The following is a 19,172-nucleotide window of genomic DNA, read 5'->3' as shown; positions in this document are numbered from 1 at the left end:
CACCACAGGAAAGGGGTGAAATAGACAGGGGACAGCGAAGTGCAGCTGTCTTCGTCCTGCAGGGGTCCGGGCCCTTGCTTTCAGAATGCGTGTCTGTCGCAGGAGTGTCATGGGGGTTTCTCTACATGAAATCATTAATTCTAGACGTCAATAGGCTCTAAGGAAACCTAAGAGTTTGCCAAAAGATCTTCCAAGGGCTGCCCCTGCACAACCCTTCATCCTGGCCATTCCTAGAGGACGACAACAAGTTAAGTCGACATAGAGGGTAGTAGAGCAGCCTGAGAGGCAATAGGAGAAGGCAACGTGAAGTATCTGGTAACCCTGTGAGAAGCTCCACGAGCCAAAAAATAAAGGCCTTTGAGGCTGCCGCGCCCCTCTGGCAAAGCATGCCCACAAAGACATGACAAAACGCCTCTTTTCAGGGTGACGTTTGCAGGGCAAGTACTACTGCTGCTGGCGCTGCTTCTCATGCAGCTGTCTTTGACCTTGCCGATGGTGGTGTGCAGTGCACAAAGGCCTCCTGCGACAGGAACTAAGGCTCTCAAACCCCCTCATGTGGGTCGGCCATGCGTGCTGCAAGCACTCGAAAGCCCCTTTTTCTACTGGGGCCTTGCGTATTTCAGTGTGCGTCTATGGGCTGCATGCACCCTGTGGGGACTCTGCTGCATTCGTGTTTGCCTTGGAGGGTTTTCTTGCTTTAGTCACTTCCTTTGGCACACATAGCAAGCACACCTCGATCCACGGGGTACATCGCACCCAACGAGCCACCTCGCTGAATTCACTCCCACAGCGTCTCGTGTTTTCAAGAGCCCTTCTTGAAGGGCGTCTCTAAAGCCCCAAAAGACCTCGAGTGACCTCAGCCTCAGACGCTCCCCTATCCCCTCAATCCCCTGGAATGTGCGTCCCGCCTGCTCCTCTAGTCTAAAAGTAGGAGGGTGCTTGCACGGCTAAAGGTGTGCATGCATTGCATGTGTGTTGAGTCTTGCCTCGACAATGGCATCTACAGCCTGCTGATTAACAGCCTGAGACAGGTGGTAGAGTTGGTTTCTCCATCTGCTAAGGTACAAGCGCTCTGCTTCCAGATGGGCAGTCTCCTCCTCGACAAGGTTCCGCAACACAGCGGCATCCTGCTTCGCCTGCGCCATCGCCGTCAGCGCCAAACGAGTCCGATCGTCAGACACTGCAGACGCATGCACAGCAGCCGCAGCGGGGCCCCACAACTCGAATACTATATGTGGCAGCGACACCCCCCACTAGCGGCAATAGTGGAAGGGCTGCTGCAGCCTAAGCTGCACGAGGATGCACAAGAGGACGGCCTCTCTCTAGAAAGGGCAACGCCATCCACTTAATCCCGTTCTAAAGGGCAATTTGCTCGAGTCAAAGGCTTCAAAGGCCTGCTGCTCTAAGCAACCCGCCATCGCAAGGCTACCCCGGATTTCTCACGCGTCAGCCCCTTTCTTCTAACCGCACGCCCGACTCATACAAATGCCAACTCCCACGTGAGCGGGGGAAATGAGGGGGAGGGAGGCAGGAAAGGAAGAAAGGCCTTCAAGCCCCCTAGGAGGATTGAGAAGCTCCCCCTCCCATGTTGCAGCTTACAGCCGTCTACTATACCGGGGAAGAGGAGGCCGTCACCACGGCTCGAATCGTGGGAAAACACGAAGAGGGCGTAGATGCCAGCAGCGAGGCGCTTTTTGTAAAAGGAGCAGAGAAGGAGAGCGAGGAGCCTAACGCTTCGCTCTCTGTAGCGGTTGTTAGCGAGCCCAGTCCGCTGGGAAGCCTCCCAGCGAGTCCGCGCAACTTCCTCCGCTACTTTGCAACGCCCCCAAGCAGTAGAAAAAAGCATCATGGAGAACGACAGCTGACGCATGCGCCAACGCGATACTGTGCTGTACAAAGAGAGAACAAAGAAAGAGGGGACTAACAGCGCCCATGAACTCATACCAGGCAACAAAGACGAGGGGCAAGGAAAAGGAGTGGATATGATCATCACATCATCATTCTACGGTCGAGTGACACTTAAGAAGCTACAAATTGCACAACAGCGCTCTAGATGTAAATATACATATGAATATATGTATAGATATACGTATACATACGAGGTATCATTTCACCCTGGCTATCGTTTACCCTTCAAGTTTTGCGATTCCAGTCCCGACTTTGATTGCCCTTTGGGAAGTCTCATGCAACAGTCTTTGCTGTCGCTCGATGAACTTGGTGATTGTCTGTTGGTGCTGTTGAGATTCTTCTTTCAGCTGTCTCTCGAGGGTCTGAGCACGTCCTTGAAGAGTCTCGCGCTCCTCAGCCAAATGCTCAATCGCCTCAAACGCCTGAAAGGGGGCCCCCCGAAAGAAAAAATGCATGGGCCCCCAACTGTGCTCCAAGGGCAAGCAGGGGGCGTTCTTGGCTAGCTCTGAGACAAATGAAGACAAGGCGAATGCGCAGCTGGCTGCCTCCGGGAAACGCAAGAGAGGGGGGGTGTATGTACACCCCCCAGGGTCCACGGTGTGCGTGGCGCATGCAAGGCGTAGAGAGGGCGGCTAGCAGAGGGGAAGCAGGAGGGCGTTTTTGTGGCACTTGCATGCAACGCACTGGGGTAAACGACCGCTTTGGAGGCAGGGTAGACGGAGGCCTTTTCATCAGCAGCTGCAGCTGCCAGCATCAGCTTCTTCTGGGAAACTCCTGACTGAAGTGGAGGAACGGGGGCAGTCAGTGGCAGCTCCTTCTTAGGCTCAACTGGCGATGGCGGAGTTGGAGGAGGTGGCTGCAGAGTTGGAGGAGGTGGCTGCAGAGTTGGAGGAGGTCGCTGCGGAGTTGAAGGAGGCATCTTCTCCTTAGAAACAGAGACAGTTGGGGAGGAGGAGGGAGGCTTTGGAGAGGGATAAGGGGCGGCAAGACTGGGGGGTACACTGGCAGCGGCAAGGGTTGCCTGCTGCATTTTGAGGAGATCTGCTGCTTTTTGCTGCTGATCCTCCACTGCCTGGCGTATGAAGCGCGCCGTCTCTTGTATTTCTTTCTCTTTCTGTTCCAAGAGTTTTTCGAGCGCTTGCTTCATCTCCAGTCTCTTTCTCTCGCGTTCTTCTCTCTCCTGCTTCCTCCTGCTGGCCTCCCCGTGAGCCTCTCTTTCATGGGAAGACGGCACCGCTGCCTGCTTCGCTGCGACGGCTAGAGCCTTCCCCTGCTCCTCTTTCTTCTTCCTCTCCGCTTTCTTTTTCGCCTCCTTTTGCTGCTTGGCCCTTTCCAGAGCCAAGTCCACCTCTTTCTGCGCTTTCTCCATATCGCGCATCAGGGCAGCCAAGCGTTCCTTCCTCTCCCTCTTCCTCTTCTCCTTCGCTGCAGCCCTGCTGCTTTCCTCCTCTCCCTTCGCCTTCCGCTTGCTCTTCCTACTGTCTTCCGAGCTGTCTCGGGAGGTGCTGCCTTGAGAACTCTCCAGCTCTTGCAACCGTCGCCTTGTTGCCTCCACGGATCGAGGGCTAATCTGCAACTCGCCTGCTGCAGCGGCCTTTTCACTGTCAGTCCCCTTCTGCTTCTTCTTCGTTTTCTTCTTCCCGGAGTGCCCTTTCTCCGTCTCCTGGAGGGTGACCTCCTCGTCTCCCCTAGCATGGCCCTTTCCCTCCCTCTCGCGGATGCCGCTGTCTTCGCTTGCCGTGTGTGCCTCATGTTTCTTCTTTTTACGCGATTCCTTGGCTGAGACTTGTGCATCCACAACCGCTGCGGAAGGCGAGGAGCTCTCGGCTTCCTGAGTTCAACAAACAGGTCAGACACCCCATGGCGGATCGCAATCACCAGCCACTAAAAATCTCTTCCCCTAGTGAGCGGCCTTAGCGTAACAACGATCTGTGCTCAGCTCCAACAATAGCGAGCTTAATTACACTGCGTCGGCAGCGGCAATTTCATGAATGGTGCATCATCTTGCGGGTGGTAGGGGTCACGGTTGGTCGGTTCGGTTTAAGCGTAGATACACTTCAGCCGAGACGATTCAGCAACTACCCTAAGAGAATTACGTTCTATACGTCAAGCAGGCGGCTCAGCAGCATTGATGTGGCCCTCAAAAGCAACGGGAAAAGATACCGCATCATGGATCACATGCTGCTGCACCTTGACAAAGAAGCCTACCTGCGGTGCAGTCTCTCGCTCTGCTGGAGTCTCGTCGTACCCGAACCAGCTCCATATGCCCCCCCCGCCCGTCGTTGGGGTGGCGGGGGGGCCCTCGGGAGCTGGAGGCTGTTCCTCAGGGGCCTTTTCATCTGAATCACTAGGTTTTGTCTCCTCCTCTGGGGTGTTCGAGTAACCCAGGAGAGACCACATGGCCGCGGGAAGAGGACAAAGAGACGACTAGGAGCGCAGCAAGGTGCATGAGAGCCAGAGAATGGGAGGAAGGAGTGGATGGAGGGCTGCGAGGAGTCATAGAGGCGGGGAGGCGCTCAGCAGGCGGGAAATGACAACGAGATCAGGAGAGGGGTAGCGGCGGGTGTGCAACTGTATGAGCGAGGGGTGGAGAGGCGCCAAAGAAGAAGCTACAATAACCGGCGAAAGACTAGCGGAGGCGAAGGAAGCAACGCTCATGGGATGAACCCCTGAAACCGGATCCGCGGGGACCGTTACGTGAAAGCTAGTGACTGTCACGGCCACTGGCTTCCTCCCCCTGGCTGCGCCGAGTCTGAGAAACTACAGGGAGACACCGCTTCTGAAGCTTTGCTCTACTGGTATGTACAGCTACCTGCGGGCATACTAAACTCCCAAACCCCCGAAGGAGCAGAGAAGAGGGGCCCCCGCGTTCTGCTCACTGCGTCCGTGGAAGGAAAGCCAGAGAAAGCGCGAAGAAAGAGCAAATTAATGATGGAAGTCAAATTAATGAGAAAAAGGGATTAGGAATCGATAAAAAACACACGAATTGGCGCACGAGTCCTTGGGCCGACGTTTGCAATATTGTTAAAACAATGCGCCTCCGCTTGAAAACCAACGCTTGTTGGGGTGATCTGTGCTGCTCAGCACACCACTTGTTGAACGCTCAGTGTAAAGCTTAAAAAATACTTGACTGAGGGGCACTCTCAAGGGGAAAAAAAGAAAACTGCCGAAAAACAAGCAAGTACGGGGGCCCTGCTCGGGCGCTATTCTTCTACCTTTTCTTTGTGCCCAGCTACACAGCAACAAGACGAGGAATAAAAGCACTTGCATAAAGCAATGAATGCACTTCCTTTTAAATACTTAAAATAAGAAAACGCAGCTCTTTAGCCGAAATTTCACTAACTTTGGCCGACGTTTCTGGATAATCTTGTTTTGCCTAAACCGTGCATTCACCAAATCAGGTGTCAGCGGCTACCGCCCTTTTCCATTTGCCACTCCCTTTCTGGGTCTTTTTCTTATGTTTTAACCTCTAGGACGCTATATTTTCCCCGCATTCTCTATTCTTTGCACAAATAGCACAAAATGCAACTGACTGTACACCGCACGGGGCTGCTGTATTTACTTGTCTTATCGCTGCTTAGCATGGCAGGAGCAGCCTCGACACCCTCATCTGAGGAGCTGCAAAAGCAGCTGGATTCGGCCGCGCAGGTGCGTCAATCCCCTTGTCCTCCAGTAGATCTGGTCTCGTGCAGTCTTTACGCATGTATTTCCCCTTAGAATACTGTGGGCTCTGCTTCCATTGGCAGGCATGTACCAGATCCCATCCTAAGCAAACAGAAGAGCGTTTGTAGAAACCCTTTTTCCTGTTTGTGCATGCTGCTCCGGCCTAGAAGACGATGAAGGGACAAACGCCATCCATCTTTGAAGCCGCACTCTGAGCATTTGTTCTGACTTGTACCGCTTTTCTTGAGATCTGTGTGTGCCTCTTTCTCTGTTTCTTCTGTGTCTATGGGTTTTTACGTTTCCCATTTCATTTATTTCCTGGCGACGCTTCCTGGATACTGAATGACGGTGTGCGCCTTGCGGTTTGTGACTCTCAGACTGTAGATTTCTCTCATGTCAGTGGCTCGGAGACCCCCGATACTGCGGAGATTCGTGTTCCTCCTAACTCTACAGTTGCAGTTCGCTTGAGCTGCGTTGGCGGCTACAGAGGCTTTCTGCTTTCCGGTCACTCTGGCCTCTTAGCTCTCACAGATGTTCCCCACAAATCCCTTACTGCTGAGGAAGCCCGCAATCTTCTGCAGGAGGAGCCAAGTCTCCCAAGCGGTATTAAGGCAACGCAGCCTGTACCTTTTGCAGGTATAGTAACTGTCTCGCTGTTGTCTATTGCTTGCTCGCTTTCCCTGGGCTGTCCTGACTGCCTCTCCGGGGTGTACCGCTTGCTCTAATGTTCTCTTGCCTTTTCATCGAGTTTCTTGTTTTCGCTCCCACGTTCCTTTCAAAATAGAGCTGTGGGTTTCTTCTCCACTTTAGAACAAGCGGTGGGACGGAGCAATAGATCTAATCAGGAGGCAGCCCCTGTTGGAGCTCTTGTACAAGCAGCCGCCGTGACGGGAACTCCCCCCTTTTCTTCGCCGGGACCATAAAACTCTTCAGTACGGATCAAGGAGTTCATGTTTTGGTGTTTGTGGTGTGTTCTCAGGATCACAGGGTAGCGGTTTAGGGATCGTGGGGGCCCCTGTTCCCTTCTTGGGCATTGTCCACGCAGAAACCCCCGGTGTATATACTTTGCTGTACTCCATTATGAGGGCATGGGCCCCCAACAACGGCTCGCGATATGCCCTCAAAATTCATGTAGAACCCTGAAAGCTTACGAATTCGCAGCTCCCAAATTCTGATTGGGAGCGCCCTCTGTGCTTCATCACCCTCACGCTGCTCAGTTCACAGGTAGCTGCAGTAGCGGGCCGCACTCAGCTCGCGCGGCTGCGTCCTACTGCGTCTGCAAACGCTCTTCAGTGTTTCCTGTCTGTTTATCACAGCCAGATGCATTTTTGTGGTTGAATACAGGTGAACTTGAGTGAGTGCAGTAGGGCTCCCGCAATCTTTCATGCGTTTTTCGAGCCAATGGCTCCTGTGTGCCTCTTGCCATTCTGACTTCTTGAGGTTGAGAGACATGTGATTGTTACTTTCTCCCGCAAAACGGCTATGTATCTAGATAATAACAGCTAGCCTTCACGCCGCTTGACATTTAGACGGCAGGCGATATGCGGATACTGCATGATGGGGAAGACCGTAAGGGGCGTATGCCCCGACGATAGGATTGACCACCCCAAAACTCTGAACCTCCATGGGAATTTGGGCAGCTACTGAGCCCTGATAGTATATTTGGATGGCCTCCCCGCGATCCCGCGGCCAATCCCAAACAAGAAATATGCTTTCTGCATGCTTTTTGTATGCCAAATTGGGGATCCGTTCAAACTACAAGACTTAGAAGGGAAGCTACCTTATTTTAAATAGGAGGGTAGACATTTTTTTAGATTTTTATCTCCGCGAAGAGCAAGTCTTCCTCTGACCTCCGAGTACAGCAGAAAGCGTCCTCTCGCCGGAAGGCAAAGGATATGCGTATTCAAGTTATTTCTCAAGGGCCGTCAAAGGGGTGCTGCGGCGATTCAGTGCCGTCAGTAGTATTTTTGCTGAAATACTGCACTGCGTTATGTATCGTCTTCTTGGCCCCTGAGTGCCTTAGGGGACTACCAGGCGTTGAACTACGGCAGGGGCCGGAGCACGACAGGCTAGAGGGAGACCAGGCAGGGGGCTCTTGGTACGCGGACAAATATCAGCTACAGCCACCGATCAGCTTCAGAGCCATTCTTCAGCATCTCTCCTAACGAAGCCCGGGAGTCGTAGTGCGGTTTATGGCTCTCCCTATTACCGTAACCCTCTAGCACTTTTGTTCCGGTTCTTTGTGGAGATTTTCAGGGGGGGATTCCTTTACCTGAGACCCTTTTATGCGCAAGTCGAAGAAGCAAAAGCCGAGGACGCTTATGATCCTGGAATTGTCCAGCAGGCCTGGAGGGGCAGTGGTCCGGGAGTACGGAATATAGATTATGTGCAAAATGATGTTTTGTCGGGGCTGTTCGAAACCAAATGTGGGGAGAGACACAGAGTAAACGACATCCCACAGGTCTTGAATGACATGAAGAAGAGGCACAATTAGCCATGAAGGCTGAATGAGTTGACGCGCATCCCGATAGCGTGCTGGTCCCCTGGGGCGTAAGGATGCGAAACGGCTGTCCTATTAGAGCCCCCTGATGTTGTTTGTCCTGTCTTTTGCTTACCCCTTAAAGTATATTGAGAACAATATCTAAACTAGACTCGGGTAGAAGTAAAAGAACTGTGCGTGTCCTTTCTCCAAGTAGTAGTAGCCAGATCTAGGGCGGCATGGAAGGCGAGACCCTCCAGACGACTCGGGCTCTGTTGGAGCGGACGTGAGGGTGTGAGATCAGCTCATCAAAACATTCTTAAAGCAATGCTTGTGCGCTTATATGTTGCTCTAGTAATTATGATTTTTTATTTCAATCGGAGAAGGCGGTTTAGGTCCTGTGTGGCTCCGGTATGCGTGCAGCCGTGGCTTGCTCGGGTCCCCCCCTCCCCGCTGTCGGTAGCGAGCTGTACACTATTTTAACGTCCCTCTATACGACGTGTTCGGGAGCCACAACATTCTCATTCACGTTTACTGCTATATCTTAACAGGTGTTGGGGCCCCCTATACTGTCTGCTCTCTACTAACAATGCGGCAGCTCCTCTCCAGCCTTCTCGGAGCCTCATGCGCTCTGGCCCTGTGCAGCGCGGCTGCAGGCAGCGAAACAGAGTCACCGGTTCCTGTCCTCTCTGAGGTATCTGCTGAGGGTGGGGAAACAGAAGAAGAAGACTTTGGGGTTTACTTGAAGTTTGAGGGGGACGATGTTGTCGTCAGCTTGCCGCCCGGAATGGCAGGCTTCGGCCTTGAGGAGCAAGAACAAGGTTTTCTTATGGAGCCTGCTGAAGAAGGAGAGGAGGGCGCAATCAAGAGGGAGCTTTGCTCGGGGTATAAATGCGTAAAGATCCAACCAAGAACAGGCAAGACGTACAAGAAAAAGAAACACCACTACAAGAAGCACAAGAAGTATGTCGTTCCGCAGAAGGCCGTTGCTGTCCCCGTCCCTCGAAAAGAGCCAGAACCAGAGCCAGAGCCAGAGATAGTCCAGTTCGTCCAGCAGCCAACAAAGCAATACCTTAGGGCCCCTTGCTTTGCTGCGAGCACCACGACAACAACAACTGCTCCACTCCCTTGCGCTCAACCCCCCGTGACGAAGACCATCGACACCAGCAACATGATACAGCGGTACATGGTCAAGCCCACCTACATTATGGAGCCTGTTCAGCCTTCTTACAATAAGGGCTACTAAGCAAGACAGTTGCATAAGCAGAGGCCTACTTCAAGAGAGGGCACTCGCGTTGGAGCACTCGAACTTCTGTGTGCGAAGCTTCGTATGAGATACCCTCTCAACAAGCGTTAGATGACAGCACATGGGAAAGCGCCCAGCTCTAGATCCTTGTTCGTTTCCATTTAATATTTCAGTGTGTGTATCCGTTTAGCCAAATCAGCACCAGCCATTCCATTTTGAAGGGCTCGTCTGTTTGGTAAAAGGACGGAGTTCCCATGGCCCCAAGGGCGTTAATGGGCCTTGAGGATTTTAATACTTCCAAGTGCACCCACTGCAGGGTGGTGTCGGAAATGAAACGATTTAAATACCATAAACTGTTATGCTTCGTCTAGTAGTATCTTCTGAGTAATACGCCTCGTAAGTCTACCGAACGATTAGCTGAGTGCTGACAAAGGACTGAACCCTATGTCTTAGCGATAAAGCATTGGGCAGGGTGTCGCAAGGCACTGAATAAAGGCGCGAAAGGGGTGGGACAGGGATGGCACACTGTCTTGAGGCACAGGCTGGTTAAGTGCTCATGTAAATTATATGTCCTTTTCTGCTTGAACTTTCAAGAAGCTTCCATGTCGTTCCTTCGTGTTCTAAATTTCTGTGTCACACCACTCTTCTACGTAATTAAATCCTCGTATTGTAGTATTTTGTCGCCCTCTGTGGCTCTACTGCATTCAACTGTTGGTGATGCTACTCCCTCGTGGCCACCTGTCCTCATTCCTGGCATCGTTGACAACGATTGAAACACCCGGGCGCAGCTTTCAGAGCTCATGCAGTTAAAGCGGCGACCCAGAGTTCTAAATCTGTACCAGAACGTTTGGAAACGAATATGGAGGAGTGTCTTTTACAGAATCTCCTTTCGTTGCCTTCATTCCCCAATATTCTGCTCCGCTGGTAGAAAGGCAGCTGGCATGCTCATGGATGCACCCTCTCGTCACTTTGGGCACCCATTTGCTGATGCGCAGAGCAATTTACTCCAAGTGAAAGAAATAGGCTGTAGCTCGCTGCTGCAGGTAATACACAAGTAAATGACACCCAAAGAGCCAATCGTTAACAAAGGCGTACGTATTGTGACTTTTGCACAAGAATCCTGTATCGTAGCGTGGCTTATCATTGATGCCCCCGGAGCAAGCAGTTAACGACAGCATGCTGTAAACACCAAGCCTACAGCATCGCTCAGAGACAGCTGCAGTTTGCCCAGTCCGTGCAAAAGCATATAACATGTACCATGACAGAGTTTACTCTGAGGTTCCTTGATTGGGAGCTCAACTCTGTAGCTTGATGCGCGACCCTACATCCGATTATCTGGACTGGAGGATTGGGAAAGAAAACCCTGATCCTAATCGATAAAACAAAAGTCCAAGACTACTATCAATGCCCCAACCAATCCGTGCAAGCACGCCGTAAACCAGAATCCTTAAACCTGCATGCTAGTGTATGAATTCTACACTGTAACCCCGAACACTCTGTAGAGCATCCGTTTTGACGAAGCTGGTACTCTAATCGTCCAAACCCTAAACTCCGAGCCCTAATTAGCAAATTGTAAAATAGAATACCAAAATACTGTCCCATTTGTACTTTTAACGTTGAGCGTAATACAATCTTGACCCCTAGCACTAGCTGCCAGCAGCACATGCAAATAGGGCGCCACCGTGCCATGAATATCTACTGTAAACTCTATGCCTTAGACGACGTATTCTTGCGAATACACTATAAACTATCAATCATATGGCATGTGATGGAGGAGGAGTGCATTTTGGTCTTCTTTTCGACGCCAACGGGTAATCTGTTCGCCCCTGTGCCAGTGTAGCGACACCTGAACCGTAGATTCTGAACCCTGCATTCATCGCGTGTGCCACCAGCCAGATTCCCGGATTTGATAGGGAAAGGAATGATGACCAATTAAGCCCTAAAACCCAAAGCCGAACTATGGGCTCAGCACATGTCCGCCCTCAAGAAGCAGGTATGCAAATCCGAATTCCAATTGCCGACAGTCCCCCATTTCTACGCCCACCCGCTTCACACCCGCGGTTCTTTCAGACCCAAAGGCGCATGCCACTGCTCCTTCGGCTGCCGTCAAGCTCGAAATCTCACTGGCTGGTGTATGCGCAGTAGAAGCCACCCCCGTCGGAGGGACTTTACTCCTGAGCACCGGCGATAGGTACAAGGGGTGCGTTAGCCCCTACGTGCAAGCCCCCGAGCTTAGCGCTCTGGAATTCAGATTTCTGCCCTCTCTGAAAAGTCCTCCGGATCAGTCGAGAGGCGTCTTGTCGAAGCTCTCTAGAGATGCGCTCGACCTATGCATGCGCCTCAGACCCGTCGATTCTACCGGGGTTCCATCAGGGAGAGGCCTTCTTCTGCTCAAGTAATCTCTTCCCTCGCACCCCTTGCTTTGATTCTGCCGCCACTGCGCCATCCTCCGCTCTGCGCACTTTCTCCAAAAGCCGCTCCGTAGTCCTCGCCTGCACGTAGATGCTGCGGGGATGAGGCTTTGCGTTCGAGGCTTTTTGTCTTAGGGCTGGCCACTGTTTCTGTGGGACGTTCCATAGAGGGCGTCGCCAGGGGCCTGGTGTCTTCATAGAACTCCGCAAGGGCGGAGGACTTGCCATTCACTGGGGTAAGACGAGAGGGAGGGCTTTTTAACGGAAAGAACCGCCATTAAGGGCCATTCCTGAAGACTGCGAAACGGATGTTTCTTCTAAACTCTGTGTGCCCTGCTGAGTAGACAGACACCTTATGAACCCCTACCTAGAGGGAGAGAGGCCTCCCTCCCTTAGTTTCGTGAGCTTGCTCTCTGCGACCAAAAAAATTCCAAGCCCGCTCCTGGCCTCATTACTCCGTCTGCCTCCCTCCGCCTCTCCCTCCGAGGCTGGCTGCGCCTCGCTCAGGTGTCTGGCTAGACTGCTTCTTGCACGGACCCTCGCGTTCGCTCTTTCTCCCCGAGCGCCTGCTGGTCTACGCGGAGTGGGTGCAGGGGCGCCGTGTGCTCGTGAGGGGCCCCTCGCCTCTTCCGAACGCGCAAGCGCATGAATTTTTTTTCTCTAACCGCCGACAGTCTTCTGCGGAGACAGAAGGCAGCCTGCCTGAAGACCTCCTTGCCTCACTCCCGCAGGGGGAGGAATCGACTCCACGGCAGGAAGCGCTGAGGCAGGAGAAGTGTACCCGCAGCCTCTTCCGAGGGGCGAACCGAAACAGGGGATCACGAGACTCTGCACACGCAGCCATCAACGCCGATGACAGTATCGCGTCGTACTGCAGCAGCTCTGCTGCGGCAACGTGTGCTGGGGGGGGCGGGCATGACGGCGCGCAGCAGCCCACGTGGAGTAAGTTTTTCCTGCCCGCAGTAGCTGCTGCCGAGGCTCAAGCGCTGGAACCTTCAAGCTGTACACCCTTAGTGCTGTGTGGGATTGCGGCTTGCAGACGCGGCGGAGTCTTCCGACGATATCTGGCCAGACGAGGCAGAAGGTGTGCATTTTTTGCCGCTGCATCTTTTGCTGCTGCTACGCAGCAACGTCTGCTGTAAAACTTGGGGCCTGCACAGGAGTCGGTTCGGAGGGTGGGGGCAAAGTAGGAAAGCCTTGCTGTCGCGTTTTGTGTCTATGCAAAAGACGCAGTAAAGTCGGCGGCTGTTTCCTCCTTAAGCGGTTGGACTTTGGGCAAGAGAGGCTTATCAAGGGCTCCTGCTCCCGAATTCGCATGCGCATGCACTGCTGCCTTTTCCGGGGGGTGCTGCTGCTGCTGTTGCACACCCGTTGTAGCCCTATTGGCAGTGCTGTCTGTGTGACGATTGCAGCGGTCCACTGGTCGCCATCAGAATTGGTGTGTTGGCTACGCCTCGCTTGCAAGGAACTTCGCAGCCACCAGCTTCCCAAGGGGTTCATTGAGGCTCTCCTTGCGCGCCGAGTTGGAGGTAAGTTATTGTCGCTGAATGCAGTATTTCTGCCGCGTAGCTGAGCGGCGACACTAGGAAGGCGTCGCCTTTCCCCTCGTACGTCCGGCACCCTGGAGGGCCTCCCTCTCTTCTCCTGTGGGCTGCCTTTTTGTGGGGTCTGGACGCTTGCTTGAAATCCGCTTGCGAGGGTTGCCGAGTGTGCGGTTCGCGCGTAGGGGAGGAGTTTCTGTGTCTGACTGCTGGAACGCTTAAAAGCCACTTTGGTCTAAACACCTTTGGAGGCCGCAACAGGGTCCTTACCTTCGTCAAGCTGCTCAAGTAAACTGTCAGATTAGTTGGGAATGGGCATGCGTGTAGAGGCGATCTCGCTTGAGAAACTTTCGAACCTAACGAGTTCAGTGGCTGCTTCGGCAGTCCTTCTGACACGCCTCGAGAGGAGGCTATGTGCAGTCAGCTCACGCTGTCTGCAGACGTTTTTCTCAAACAGAAGGGCCTCGTTGCTCGCAGTCCTCCCTAGCCACAGACGCGTAGTAGTAGACACCCGCTTCTGCGTGGAAAGCTGTTTTAAATGCGTGCTTGCGCGGGTGTGTTGCTGCAGGCTGCAGGCCTCTCGGCGACGGCGCATTCGCCGTTTGCTTCTCTCACCATCAAACAACATTTTCAGCATCGAGTCTGGAAGTATCTGCTTCCTTGGAAGGACCCCTGGGGCACACGTGGCTCCCACGACCCTTGACTCCCGTGTGTCTTTTTCAAAAGCGTCTCGGCTGCATGCTCGCCAGCGTGGGTGTGCTGGACTTGTATTTCCGAAGGCTGAACGGGGTGTTTCGGAAGGTGATAAAAGGCACTTCCCCCATCCCCCTTTCGCTCCTCAGGGGGCCAATAATATCCCCCTGCGCGTGACAGCAAGGCAGACGAGTGAGGAGGGCCCCCCCAACCCGGGAGCTCTCATTCCTTTCGAGCAGCTACAATTTGTACGATACTTAGGGGGGCGAAGGACGAGTGTTTATTACGGCTTCTGGTTGGGGAAGGAAGTCGCTATCAAGGTCTTCAAGAAGCAGCACTTCTGTTACCACATGCCAACCAGCGCTGCTTCTTTTGCCACTTCTGGCGCAGTAGAAGCAGCAGCCCCTGCCGTTCCCACGGGGCCCCCTTGGAACGAGGGCCCTCTTGCACTTCCTCCGCAACGCAGTGGCGATATCGCAGACGCGCGAGCTTCGCCGGGTGTAAAGGCTTCAGATCTGCAGAAGCGGTTGCAAGAGATACAGTGCCACAACACTGACTTGCTGCTGCAACAGCTTCTTCTGCTTCAGCAGCTCCGTCACCCCCATTTAGTGATGCTTTTGGGGGTTTCACTTACCCACTCGTTCCACGTGTGTCTCGTGATGGAGTATATGCCGAATGGTGGTCTCGATGCACACCTCTCTCAAGGCGATCCCCAAGAAGTCGTCTCCCGTCCTTCAAGCGCCATCCGATCGCAGTCGCAGCAAGGCGGGATGATGGCAATCCTTTTTGGTGGAGGGGCTTCCCAAAGCCAGAGCATTCCCAGCCAGTGCACTGTAGACAGACACAGGAGCGCGAAGCCGTGTTGTAGTGCAGGGCGACATCCCCGACCGCTTCTCAGGCCGTCGGCATGCAACAGCTCTCCTGGGGTCTTCGGGAGGCCTCATGGGGGCCCCCAAGCGGGGGGGGCCCCCTGGTGGGAAAGCGAGTTTGCGGGGGCTGAAGGCGGCTCCCACAGGCCCGTCGGACGTGCTCCCCTGTTGCCGCCTCTGGAGGGGGGGGCCCCACACCCGGGGCCCCCTCAAGCGGGAGAGGGTTCCTTGCCCCTCCCTCCTGCGTGCTGCGTGCTGCCCCTCGTGCTTGCAGTGTCTCTGGAGGGGCCCCCGTCCCTCGAAAGCAGCCCCACAGCGTCGACGGACTCCCCGTGGGAGGTATCTCGGCGATGCCCTTCTTCCGAGGGGTCTTCTCCTAGGGGCCCCCGCCACCCCACAGCTCTTTCTCACGCATGCACGACGGACGTGAAGAAGAAAAATCCAGCAGCGACGCAAGGCTCAGCGTCGGGGCATGCAGCACTTGCCAGAGAGGTATTCCCAGGGGCGGGGCTCCTCCTGGGGGCCCCCCCGTTCTTTGGATTTCGCCCCAGGGGCCCCCTCTCCTACAAGGACAGGGCCCCCCTCGAAGGCCTGCCCTCCTCCTGTGGTAAGGAAGCCCACCAGGAAACTCCTTCTGAAGGCTCCGACTGCTTCTCGCTTCCCCAGCGGGGGCCCCCCTGCATTGCGTGGGGCGTCCCCTACGCAGTGGCCGGGCTTAGGGGCCCCTACTGCCACGATGGGGGCCCCCGTAGACCCACAAGTCCCCAGGGGAGCGGCGTGCAGCCGCTGCATTTGCTGGATGCACTCAACTTGGCACGTGGCATTGCTCTCGGCTGTGCATACCTACAAAGGCAGCAGGTGAGGCTGACAGCGTTCACACTCGCTCCCCCGTGGGCCCCTCCCACACAGCGCGCATGCCCAGACAGAGCCAATCGCGCTGCACTGCCCTCACACACGCGTTGAGCTTTTTTGCATGTGAGATTTTGGGGGCCAGGTCTACCACTTGCAGCTAAGGCCCTCCAAGGTGCTGCTGGATGGGGCCCTTACTCCGAAGCTCGCAGGATTTGGTAAGTTGGCGTTACCGTGCATATGCAGAGAACGAGCGGCGGCCGTTTACTGCGTTGTTCTTCCCTCTGTGTGTGCATGTCTGTGTGTGCATGTCTGTGTGTGTATGTCTGTGTGTGTATGTCTGTGTGTGTATGTCTGTGTGTGTAATTGTGTGCGTGTATGCGTATGGATACGCGTATATATGTGAATATATATATGTATGTACACATCCATATATGTATACATCTATATATGTGTATACAACCACACATGTATACATATATATATGTATATATGCGTTCGTCTGCATGTACGTATACGCATGTGAATGCGTGTATGTTTGTATGCATGCATGTACGTACATATATAAGTGTGTGTATGTGCATGTATGTATGCGTGTGTTTCGTCTTTTTCTCCGATTTTTTGTATGATGCATCACCAGGCATCGCTGAGCTGGAGGCGCTTTGCACTAGAAACGTTCGCGAATGCCTTGAGGGGGCCCTTGGGGATATGCTTGCTGCCCCTGGGGACCTCTTTCATCGAGGCACTCCCGCGGAGGGCCCCTTACGGGGAGCGACTGCCTTTCACAGGAGGTCGTCGGCAAGTGTAGCAGGTAGGTATTTTAGGTACCCTTTGCCCGTTTTTTGCCTTTCTTTATGCACTGCGCTAGGCAGGCTGACTTCGTGTTGTCACTCTTGCGACTTGCGTGGTTTGTATTTTGCAGAGAGCGCTTTCGAAGGGCTGGCGTCGCCGGCAGATCAGCAGCAGCAGCAGGAGCAGCAGATGGCCTCTGCGTACGGCTTATCCTTGGCCTTGCGTCAAATGAACTGGTGCACGCAGATGCTGCAGCTTCCCTGGGTGCCCCCAGCGGTAAGTGAGGCTCAGAGGGGGAGGGCCCTTTTGCAGCCTGCAGTGACACCCCGAGCTGGGGTTGCTGTTCCCCTGTACTGTGGCCGCACGTGTTTCAAGGCTTTCGTGTGTATCTGCAGATCTTGCATTTCCGTGTGTTAGAGGTGCTCCTGAGGGTGTTGTCGTTAGGCGGGAGACGTATCGGCCTTGCAGCGGGCAGGAAGCAGCCGATGAAGGGGGGAGGTGGGGCGGGGGAAAGAGAATGGCAACCTCCCAAGCGCCCTTTAATGACTCCTAAGTTGTTCTCACTGGGTGGGCTTCTCAGGTGTGCTTCGGCCTCAACAAGCCGGAGGACAAGGACTGCACCGACGTGTATTCTTTTGGAGTTCTTTTTTGGCATATTGTAAAGAGCACGGCATCAGTTGTACTGCGTAGAAAAAGCGTTGTGCTACCTCATAGCTGTCGCCTTGCACTTGCATTTGCAGCAGAGGTACCAAGATCTCGCGGGTTCGGCTTTTTCTGTGTATGTGCATGTTTAGGTGTAGGTGCATGCGTGTGTGGATTTGACTGCTGCAGCTCACCGGCCTAAAGCCGTTTGCGGGTCTTTCTACAGCGCAGATTGTGGTGAGAAGCAGCGCTCTCCTTGAAGGCTTAGATAGGGAGGCAGCCAGCGAGACGCGTGCATGACACAGCAAGCAGCCATCTTGCACGGAGCGTGGGGGCGGGTCCTACCTACCACACGACGCCACCCTACAGAGACTTATTTGAGTACCAGCTGCGCCGCACCGGGTGTATATACGCACCAAATATGTAAATATATATGTAAATATATTGTATATATGTATATATATTTGTGGTTCAAAGGGATGCGTGGAGTTTTGGAGGGAGCCGGTGGCCGACCCCCGTGACGCGATACCCGACACTTTGAAGGTGGGTTGCATGCAGCGAGTTTTTTTGTCTTTTGGCTGCTTGTGAGCCAGTTGCGACTGCTGCTGTAGCGGGCACGTGTCTCTTTATCTCACTAGGCTTCCCAACGGGTTGTCGGGTGGTGCGTTTTCTGCAGGCTCTTATAGAAAAGTGCTGTTACACCGCGTGCTCCGAACGCCCTACTTTCCTGAACATTGTTCATGCAATTGCGGCGCTTCACGCGAATGTGCGCGAATATGCAGGGCAGTTCTTCATATCCCTTTTTGCTTGCCTGGCTGGTGCTTCGTTTCCTCGTCGCGCTCCCCTCGGGGGAAGTGCGAAGCCGATTTCTATAGACCTCTCTTCGAGGTCGCCTCTTGAAGCGCTGCGTTGCGTTGCTGATATCTTTACCGTCAGTCGGCAGAAGGATTCATGGATCCCGCAAGAATAGTGCCCGCCTGTCCCTCTTCAAGTAGATCAGGTATAAAGGGTCTTCGTTTCGCTTTGTGTGCAGACAAGAGATTCAGCAGAAGACGCCCTTGAAGTATTCATGGGCTCCTTGTAGGAAGCCTAAAAGGCACACAAGAATCTGTCTGTGCCTACGCGGCGGGGAGGAAGGAAAAAGGGGGAAGGCAGCTCTGGCTACGTGTACAATACCTCCGCTTGTTAAGGCCCCCCAGCCTCTCCACCTACCACCACCCACCCATCACCACCCACCTACCACCACCCACCTACCACCACCCATCCATCGTTTGGAGTGGAAGGCAAGGGTCTCGAGAGAATTTGGGCAGTACGGGGGCATACCCATTTGGGCTGCCTTTTTTCTCGAGAACAATGATTCAATGTGGGATACCACGATTTAGCCTCCTGGCCTGCCATGTGTGCGGGCACAGCCTGCGGTGGCACTGCGCAAAGAACTGGCTTTCTTCTTCACGGGGCAGTGCGTCGGGAAGTCTGATTAAGTGCATGCTTAAACGCATTCAATAATTAGCGGGGCGCTCCTAGGACCTGCAGGAGACTTGCTTTGCTCCTAACAGCCCTTATCTGTCTTTCCACATTCGCTATACCGTAGCGCAGGTTCGAATCGCCTGAGTTCGCGTGAAATACCAATAAAACTTCCGAAGAAAGTTGGAGGAACGGCAGCAGCAGCAGCAGCTTAGCAAGTGCAGGACCGCCGCTACAGGCGGTGGGTGTTTATGGGGGAAGGCCCCACACTATTAAGAGGCTCATGGGAAAGCTCATGTAAAAGAGCCGTTGTTAAGGACCCCTCATGAGTGTGCAGTCGTCGTTCGTACAGCACGTTGGACAAAGCAGGTGCGCAGAAGAGGAGACAGGTAACTTAACCTCTTAGCTCCTTACAAAGGGGCGGCATTCCTCTAGGGAGTCAAAAATCCTGCGAGGTACCAAAGTTTCATCGGGCTGTCCTGTGAGGCTGCCTTCCTCGAGTGCGAGACTGGGGGGCATGTAGGACCCTTCATGTTCTGTGGGCGACACAAACGCAGTGCACAGAGATGCGCATTTCGCGAGCACTTCCACGCCATCAAGACTGCATGCAGACCG

General features: G+C 53.9%; 3 protein-coding genes across 3 annotated transcripts; 2 read left to right on the top strand and 1 right to left on the bottom strand.

Moving 5' to 3' along the window:
* Nucleotides 1–630: 630 nt before the first annotated feature.
* On the bottom strand, nucleotides 631–2,827 carry LOC34617957 (pre-mRNA-processing factor 40 homolog B). Its single transcript, XM_026338266.1, has 5 exons — nucleotides 2,582–2,827; nucleotides 2,131–2,453; nucleotides 1,600–1,889; nucleotides 964–1,180; nucleotides 631–811 (listed from the first exon to the last, which is right to left on the bottom strand). Exons 1-5 carry the CDS (start codon nucleotides 2,825–2,827, stop codon nucleotides 631–633), a joined length of 1,257 nt encoding a protein of 418 aa, XP_026194051.1.
* A 2,603-nt stretch (nucleotides 2,828–5,430) lies between these two features.
* On the top strand, nucleotides 5,431–6,714 carry LOC34617959. The gene is made up of 3 exons (XM_026338256.1): nucleotides 5,431–5,556; nucleotides 5,949–6,207; nucleotides 6,551–6,714. The coding sequence occupies exons 1-3, from the start codon at nucleotides 5,431–5,433 to the stop codon at nucleotides 6,712–6,714; spliced, it is 549 nt and encodes a 182-aa protein (XP_026194041.1).
* A 4,541-nt stretch (nucleotides 6,715–11,255) lies between these two features.
* Nucleotides 11,256–18,177, top strand: LOC34617960. The gene is made up of 16 exons (XM_026338246.1): nucleotides 11,256–11,289; nucleotides 11,445–11,496; nucleotides 11,641–11,691; nucleotides 11,843–11,943; nucleotides 12,215–12,838; nucleotides 13,120–13,236; nucleotides 13,434–13,536; nucleotides 13,817–15,033; nucleotides 15,085–15,668; nucleotides 15,805–15,877; nucleotides 16,300–16,727; nucleotides 17,032–17,109; nucleotides 17,283–17,330; nucleotides 17,571–17,636; nucleotides 17,770–17,859; nucleotides 18,127–18,177. Exons 1-16 carry the CDS (start codon nucleotides 11,256–11,258, stop codon nucleotides 18,175–18,177), a joined length of 3,717 nt encoding a protein of 1,238 aa, XP_026194031.1.
* Nucleotides 18,178–19,172: the final 995 nt, after the last annotated feature.

The sequence above is a fragment of the Cyclospora cayetanensis genome, unplaced genomic scaffold (assembly GCF_002999335.1).
Source record: "Cyclospora cayetanensis isolate NF1_C8 unplaced genomic scaffold, CcayRef3 CcayRef3_contig_102, whole genome shotgun sequence".
Lineage (NCBI taxonomy): Eukaryota > Apicomplexa > Conoidasida > Eucoccidiorida > Eimeriidae > Cyclospora > Cyclospora cayetanensis.
This window is presented reverse-complemented; position numbering and strand designations above follow the sequence as displayed.

Coding starts and splice junctions, on each gene's coding strand:
- LOC34617957 (XM_026338266.1), bottom strand. CDS start 2,827: ATGCCTCCTTCAACTCCGCAGCGACCTCCTCCAACTCTGCAGCCACCT. Junction 2,454..2,581: donor TTTACCCCAGTGCGTTGCAT/GCAAGTGCCACA, acceptor CGTTTCCCGGAG/GCAGCCAGCTGCGCATTCGC. Junction 1,890..2,130: donor GGAATCGCAAAACTTGAAGG/GTAAACGATAGC, acceptor CTCTTTGTACAG/CACAGTATCGCGTTGGCGCA.
- LOC34617959 (XM_026338256.1), top strand. CDS start 5,431: ATGCAACTGACTGTACACCGCACGGGGCTGCTGTATTTACTTGTCTTA. Junction 5,557..5,948: donor AGCTGGATTCGGCCGCGCAG/GTGCGTCAATCC, acceptor TGTGACTCTCAG/ACTGTAGATTTCTCTCATGT. Junction 6,208..6,550: donor GCAGCCTGTACCTTTTGCAG/GTATAGTAACTG, acceptor GTGTGTTCTCAG/GATCACAGGGTAGCGGTTTA.
- LOC34617960 (XM_026338246.1), top strand. CDS start 11,256: ATGGGCTCAGCACATGTCCGCCCTCAAGAAGCAG. Junction 11,692..11,842: donor AGAGGCCTTCTTCTGCTCAA/GTAATCTCTTCC, acceptor TTTTTGTCTTAG/GGCTGGCCACTGTTTCTGTG. Junction 13,237..13,433: donor CCTTGCGCGCCGAGTTGGAG/GTAAGTTATTGT, acceptor GTTCGCGCGTAG/GGGAGGAGTTTCTGTGTCTG.